This window comes from Arachis ipaensis, chromosome B5, assembly GCF_059453495.1.
Source record: "Arachis ipaensis isolate K30076 ecotype BB chromosome B5, ASM5945349v1, whole genome shotgun sequence".
In the NCBI taxonomy this organism is placed as follows: domain Eukaryota; kingdom Viridiplantae; phylum Streptophyta; class Magnoliopsida; order Fabales; family Fabaceae; genus Arachis; species Arachis ipaensis.
The window spans coordinates 82,885,479-82,892,908 of record NC_142440.1 but is presented as its reverse complement, the minus strand read 5'-3'; the positions used below and the strand labels follow the sequence as shown (position 1 = coordinate 82,892,908).

Below are 7,430 nucleotides of genomic sequence, written 5' to 3'. Positions count from 1 at the left end.
GAACCCAAGAGATACACAATAAAGTGATTGCAGATAGAATGGAGGTGGTTGTCAGGCACGCATTCATAGGTGAGAATGGTGATGAGTGTCACGGATCATCACATTCATCATGTTGAAGTGCGAGTGAATATCTTAGAATATAAACAAGTGTGATTGAATAGAAAACAGAAGTAATTGCATTAATCCATCGAGACACAGTAGAGCTCCTCACCCCCAACCATGGAGTTTAGAGACTCATGCCGTAGAAAATACAAGTTCTAATGTAAAATGTCATGAGGTACAAAATGAATCTCTAAAAGTGGTTTTTATAATGAACCAGTAACCTAGGTTTACAGAAAATGAGTAAGCTAAGATAGATAGTGAAGAAATCCACTTCCGGGGTCCACTTGGTGTGTGTTTGGGCTGAGCACTGAAGCTTCCACGTGCATAGGCTATTCCTGGCGTTGAACTCCAGCTTTTGTGCCAGTTTGGGCATTTAACTCCAACTTTTATGCCAGTTCTGGCGTTTAACGCTAGAAAAAGGTAGGGAGCTGGTGTTTAAACGCCAGTTTGTGCTACCAAATCTCGGGCCAAGTATGGACTATTATATATTTTTGAAAGGCCCAAGATATCTACTTTCCAACGCAATTGAGAGTGCATCAATTGGACTTCTGTAGCTCCAGAAAATCCATTTCGAGTGCAGGGAGGTCAGAATACAACAGCATCTGCAGTCCTTTCTCATCCTCTGAATCAGATTTTTGCTCAGGTCCCTCAATTTCAGCCAGAAAATACCTGAAATTATAGAAAAACACACAAAATCATAGTAAAGTACAGAAATGTGATATTTAAATTAAAACTAATAAAAATATAATAGAAAGCACTAAAAACATACTAGAAACTATATAAAAACACTGGCAAAAAGGGTATAAATTATCCACTCATCACAACACCAAACTTAAATTGTTGCTTGTCCCCAAGCAACTGAAAAAAAAATAGAATAAAAAGAAGAGAATATACACAGAATTCCAAACTTATAAATGAGCTCAGTTCCAATTAGATGAGCAGGACTTGTAGCCTTTTTGCTTCTGAACAGTTTTAGCATCTCACTTTATCCTTTGAAGTTCAGAATGATTGGCTTCCATAGGAACTCAGAATTCAGATAGTGTTATTGACTCTCCTAGTTTAATATGTTGATTCTTGAACACAGCTACCTTATGAGTCTTGGCTGTGACCCTAAGCATCTTGTTTTCCAGTAATACTATAGGATACATAAATGCCACAGACACATAACTGGGTGAACCTTTTCAGATTGTGACTCAGCTTTGCTAAAGTCCCCAGTTAGAGGTGTCCAGAGTTCTTAAGCACACTCTTTTGCTTTGGATCACGATTTTAACCACGCAGTCTCAAGCTTTTCACTTGGACCTGCATGCCATAAGCACATATTTAGGGACAGCTCGGTTTAGCCGCTTAGACCAAGATTTTATTTCTGTGGGCCCTCCTATCCATTAATTCTCAAAGCCTTGGATCCTTTTTACCCTTGCCTTTTGGTTTAAAAGGCTATTGGCTTTTTCTGTTTTTTTTTCGCAAGCTTTGTTCTTCACTGCTTTTTCTTGCTTCAAGAATCAAATTCATGATTTTTCAGATTATCAATAACATCTCTCCTTTTCATTATTCTTTCAAGAGCCAAAAATTTTTAACATTCCTAAACAACAAATTCAAAAATATGCACTATTCAAGCATTCATTCAGAAAACAAAAGGTATTGTCACCACATCAAAATAATTAAACTAATTTCAAGATATAATTCAAAATTATGTACTTCTTATTCTTTTGTAATTAAAACCAATTTTTTTTTATTTAAGAAAGGTGAAGGATTCATAGGACATTCATAGCTTTAAGGCATAGACTCTGAATTTTATTAATCATGAAATAAAAATAAGACTTAAAATAAACATAAAAGCAGACCACGAATAATAGAAGAAAGAAAATTAAAAACATAAAAATAAATGACCCTTAAAATTGATCTCTAATAACAAAAGTTATCACAGAGTTAGGACTCAACAACCTGCATTGGGGGAGGTAAGTACTCATTTAAGTTGTGGGATGCCTGGCTCTTTAAGGGAGAGCTTCTGGCGCTACAGCTCCTGTAACTCACGCCCTTGCTTCTCCTGTTGCTTAAGAAGCTTGCAAAGCATGCTATTTTGATTTTGTTGATCCTCCTTAAGTTGATCCATAGCTTCTTGCATCTTGGTGACAGATGCTTCTAGACGGGTCCAGTAGTCAATCTGAGGCATTTCTGGGAGGAACTCTTGTGCCCTCCTTTTGATGGAGTTATCTTGCACTTGTTGTCCTTCCATTGACTTCTTGGTGATTGGGTGCTTGACTGGGATGAACTCATCTACTCCCATCTTTACCCCAGCATCTTTACATAGCAAAGAGATTAAGCTTGGGTAAGCTAATTTGGCTTTAGTGGAGTTCTTATTTGAAATTGTGTAGATCTCACAAGAAATCAGATGATGAATCTCCACTTCGTTTCCCAGCATAATGCAATGAATCACCACTGCTCTTTTGATAGTGACCTCAGAGCGGTTGCTAGTGGGCAGTATAGAATGCCCAATGAAGTCCAGCCAGTACCTAGCGACTGGTTTGAGATCTTCTCTCTTGAGTTAGTTTGAGACACCTTTTGAGTTGGTTATCCATTTGGCTCCAGGGAGGCGTATGTCCTCTAGAACTTGGTCCAACTATTTATCTATTCTCACCATTCTCCTATTAAAGGATTCTGGATCATCTTGCAGTTGAGGCAGCTTGAAGACCTCTCTTAATTTGTCAAGGTGAAAGTAGATAATCCTCCCTCTGACCATAGTTTGAAAGGTATGGAAGGCAGTTCCAATCATTCTCTGCTTATCTGTCAGCAACAGATTTGAGTAGAATTTCTGAACCATGTTTCTTCCAACCTTTGTTTCAGAATTGGCTAGAATTTCCCAACTTCTGTTTCAAATCTGTTCTTAGAACTCCGGATATTTGTCTTCTTTCAGATCGAACTTAACTTTTGGGATCACTGACCTCAAACCCATTATTTTGTGATAATGGTCTGCATGTTCTTTGGTTAAGAACCTCTCTTGATTCCAAAGTGGCTTTGGAGTATTCTCTTTCTTGCCTCTTGAAGTGGTTTATTTTCCCTTAGGGGCCATGATCTTAATGTGTCTTAGCTCGGTGATCACGGAAAAACAAACCAAACTTAGAGATTTGCTTGTCCTCTAGCAAAAGAAAGGAAAGGAGAGAAATATGAGGAGATTCAAATTCAAATTGTGGAAGAGAAGGGGGTGGCCAAACGTGTATTTAAAAGTGGAGGGGTGGGGTTTCAAAAATTTTAAAAAAGATATGATAGAAAGATATGATTGGTAAAAAAAATTGAATCATGATATGAAAAAGATATAAAGAAGTTAAATCTGAAAATTTGTTGATGCATCTAAGAATTAAAAGAAGATATGATGAGTTGGAAAAGATTTGGAAAGGAATTGAAAAGATAAATGAGATTTTGAAAAAAATTTGGAAAGGATTTGAAAGAAAATTGAAAAGGGATTTAGAAGATTATTGAATTTTTGAAGATTAAATGTGAGTGATGAAAATTTGTAACATGTTGATGCAGAAAATTATGATTTAAAACATGAAAGTTTGAAAAATTTGAAGTGAAAACGAAATCTCCTCCCCCTGCCTTTTATGGCGTTAAACGCTCAGAATGGTTTCCATTCTGGCGTTTAACGCCCATATGTTGGCCATTGTGGGCGTTTAACGCGAGCCAGGTATCACTGGGCGTTTTTCTAAACGCCTAGGATGCTGCAACTCTGGCATTAAACACCCAGAATGGTGCCCATTCTGGAGTTTAACGCCCTGAATGGTATCTTTACTGGCATTAAACGCCCAGAATAGTACCCATTCTGGCGTTTAACGCCCAAAATAGCAATACTGGCGTTTTCGTGCCAGTGAGCTCCTTTTCTCTGCTTTATGCTCTGAATCCTTCTGTAACTCTATAAACTCCTGCAATTGATAATTAACCTTGAAGATAATTCATATCAAACTCTTATAATTATTATTTAAATAACAAATAAACTTTGCTAATGGCTGGGTTGCCTCCCAGCAAGGGCTTCTTTATTGTCTTTAGCTGGACTTTACTGAGCTTTAATCTAGTCTCAGTTTTGAGCATTCTTGCTCAACATTGCTTTCAAGATAATGTTTGACTCTTTGTCCATTAACAATGAACTTCTTGTCGGAGTCAATATCCTGAAGCTCTACATATCCAAATGGTGACACACTTGTAATCACATATGATCTCCTCCACCGGGATTTTAATTTCCCAGGGAATAGTTTGAACCTAGAGTTAAACAGCAGAACCTTCTGTCCTGGCTCAAAGACTCTGGATGACAGTTTCTTGTCATGGCACCATTTTGCTTTCTCCTTGTAAATTTTTTGCATTTTCGACAGCATTTAGTCTGAATTCCTCTAGCTCATTCAACTGGAGTAATCATTTCTCTCCAGCTAACTTGGCATCAAGGTTTAGGAATCTGGTTGCCCAATAGGCCTTGTGTTCCAGTTCCACTGGCAGGAGACAGGCTTTTCCATACACAAGTTGGTATTGAGAGGTCCCTATAAAAGTTTTGAATGCAGTTCTGTATACCCATAAAGCATCATCCAGACTCCTTGCCCAATCCTTTCTACGGGTACTTACAGTTCGTTCCAGGATTCGTTTTTGTTCTCTATTTGAGACTTTAGCCTGCCCATTTCTCTGTGGATGATATGGAGTTGCCACTTTGTGGTTAATTCCATATCGGATCAGAGCAGAGTCAAGCTGTTTATTGTAGAAATGAGTCCCTCCATCACTGATTAGTATTCTAGGGACACCAAACCTGCTGAAGATATGCTTTTGAAGGAACTTTAGCACTGTCTTAATATCATTAGTGGGTGTGGCAATTGCCTCTACCCATTTAGATACATAGTCTACTGCCACCTGAATGTAAGTGTTTGAGTATGATGGTGGGAAAGGCCCCATGAAGTCAATACCCCATACATCAAACAACAAAATCTCTAAGATCCCTTGCTGAGACATGGCATAACCATGAGGCAGATTACCAGCTCTCTGGCAACTGTCACAGTTACGTACAAACCTCGGGAGTCTCTATAGAGGGTAGGCCAGTAGAAGCCACATTGGAGAACTTTTGTGGCTGTTCGCTTACCTCCAAAATGTCCTCCATATTGTGATCCATGGCAATGCTATAGGATCTTCTGTGCCTCTTCTCTAGGCACGCATCTGCGGATCATTCCGTCTGCACATCTCTTAAAGAGATAATGTTCATCCCACAAGTAGTACTTTGCATCAGAAATTAATTTTTTACTTTGCTGTTTACTGTACTCTTTAGGTATGAATCTCACAGCTTTATAGTTTGCAATGTCTGCAAACCATGGTACTTCCTGGATGGCAAAGAGTTGCTCATCCGGAAAGGTTTTAGAGATCTCAGTAGGAGGGAGGGACGCTCCTGCTACTGGTTCTATTCGGGACAAGTGATCAGCTACTTGGTTCTCTGTCCCTTTTCTCTCTCATATTTCTATATCAAACTCTTACAAAAGCAGCACCATCTTATGAGCCTGGGTTTTGAATTCTACTTTGTCAGTAGATACATAAGAGCAGCATGGTCAGTGTAGATAATCACTTTTGATCCTATTAAATAGGATCTAAACTTGTCAATGGCATAAACCACTGCAAGCAGCTCTTTTTCTGTGGTTGTGTAATTTTTCTGTGCGTCATTTAGAACATGACTGGCATAGTATATGACATGCAGAAGCTTGTTATGCCTTTGTCCCAATACTGCACCAATAGCATGGTCACTGGCATCACACATTAATTTGAATGGTAATGTCTAGTCTGGTGTAGAAATGACAGGTGCTGTGACCAACTTAGCCTTTAGAGTCTCAAAGGACTACAAACACTCTGTGTCAAAAACAAATGGTGTATCAGCAGCTAGCAGATTACTCAGAGGTTTTGCAATTTTTGAAAAATCCTTTATAAACCTCCTGTAGAATCCTGCATATCCCAAAAAGCTTCTAATTGCCTTAACATTGGTGGGAAGTGGTAATTTTTCAATTACCTCTACCTTAGCTTGATCCACTTCTATTTTAGGGTTTAAACGCCAGTTTGCGCTACAAAATCTCGAGCTAAGTAAGGACTACTATATATTGCTGGAAAGCCCAAGATGTCTACTTTCCAACGCAATTAAGAGCGCATCAATTGGACTTTTGTAGCTCCAGAAAATCCATTTCGAGTGTAGGGAGGTCAGAATCCAATAGCATCTGCAGTCCTTTCTCAGCCTCTGAATAAGATTTTTCCTCAGGTCCCTCAATTTCAGCCAGAAAATACCTGAAATTACAAAAAAACACACAAAATCATAGTAAAGTCCAGAAATATGATTTTTGAATAAAAACTAATAAAAATATAATAGAAAGCACTTAAAACATACTAGAAACTATATAAAAACACTTCCAAAAGGGTATAAATTATCCGCTCATCAATGACTTACAGTACGAACCCAAACACGCAATCAAGGCCCAACCAATGGCCGACTTCTTGGTTGAAGTAATGGGAAACCCTTTCGAATCACCGAGCACACGGTGGAAGCTCCATGTAGACGGAGCCTCTAACCAAACATTCGGGGGAGCAGAAATCATCCTAGAATGCCCAACGGGAGTCATGTATGAACAATCGGTCAAGTTCGAGTTCCCGGTGTCCAATAATCAAGCAGAATATGAGGCCCTTCTTGGCGGCCTACTTTTGGCAAGGAAGGTCGGGGCCTCCAAAGTGGAAGTATGTAGTGACTCTCAGGTCGTCACATCACAGATTAATGGAACGTATCAAGCCAGGGACTCACTGCTGCAAAAATACTTGGAGAGGGTCAAGAAGCTGAGTGAGGAGTTTGATGAGGTCACGATACAGCACATTCTGAAAGAGATGAACACGAGCTGACCTTCTATCAAAACTGGCGAGGACAAAGCCAGGGACGGGGAATCGATCTCTCATTCAATGTTTGGTCAAAGAACCATCAGTGACCTTGCATATAACCCAGGGAGGCCCTTCGTAGATGGACCCAATCGCCGATTTCCTGGAAAGTGGTAAACTCCCTGATGACAAAAAGTTGGTGAAAGCGCTGAGGAGAGAAGCGGCCAAGTATACAATAATACAGAGCCAGCTGTTTAAGAAAAGGCTCAACCAACCCCTGTTGAAGTGCCTGCGCCCCGACCAGACGGACTACGTATTAAGAGAAGTCCACGAAGGGTGCTGCGGCCACCACATCAGAGGAAAGGCCTTAACTCAGAAACTCGTTAGGGCCGGCTACTATTGGCCCTCAATGATGGCAGATTCCAAAGAATTCGTGAAGAAATACAAGAGATAACAGGAAAATGCCA

The 7,430-nt window shown here is 39.6% G+C and overlaps 1 protein-coding gene across 1 annotated transcript; it reads left to right on the top strand.

Moving 5' to 3' along the window:
- The first annotated feature begins 6,606 nt into the window (after window positions 1-6,606).
- Window positions 6,607-6,990, top strand: LOC148564788 (uncharacterized). Its single transcript, XM_088487089.1, has one exon. It carries the CDS (start codon window positions 6,607-6,609, stop codon window positions 6,988-6,990), a length of 384 nt encoding a protein of 127 aa, XP_088343215.1.
- Window positions 6,991-7,430: the final 440 nt, after the last annotated feature.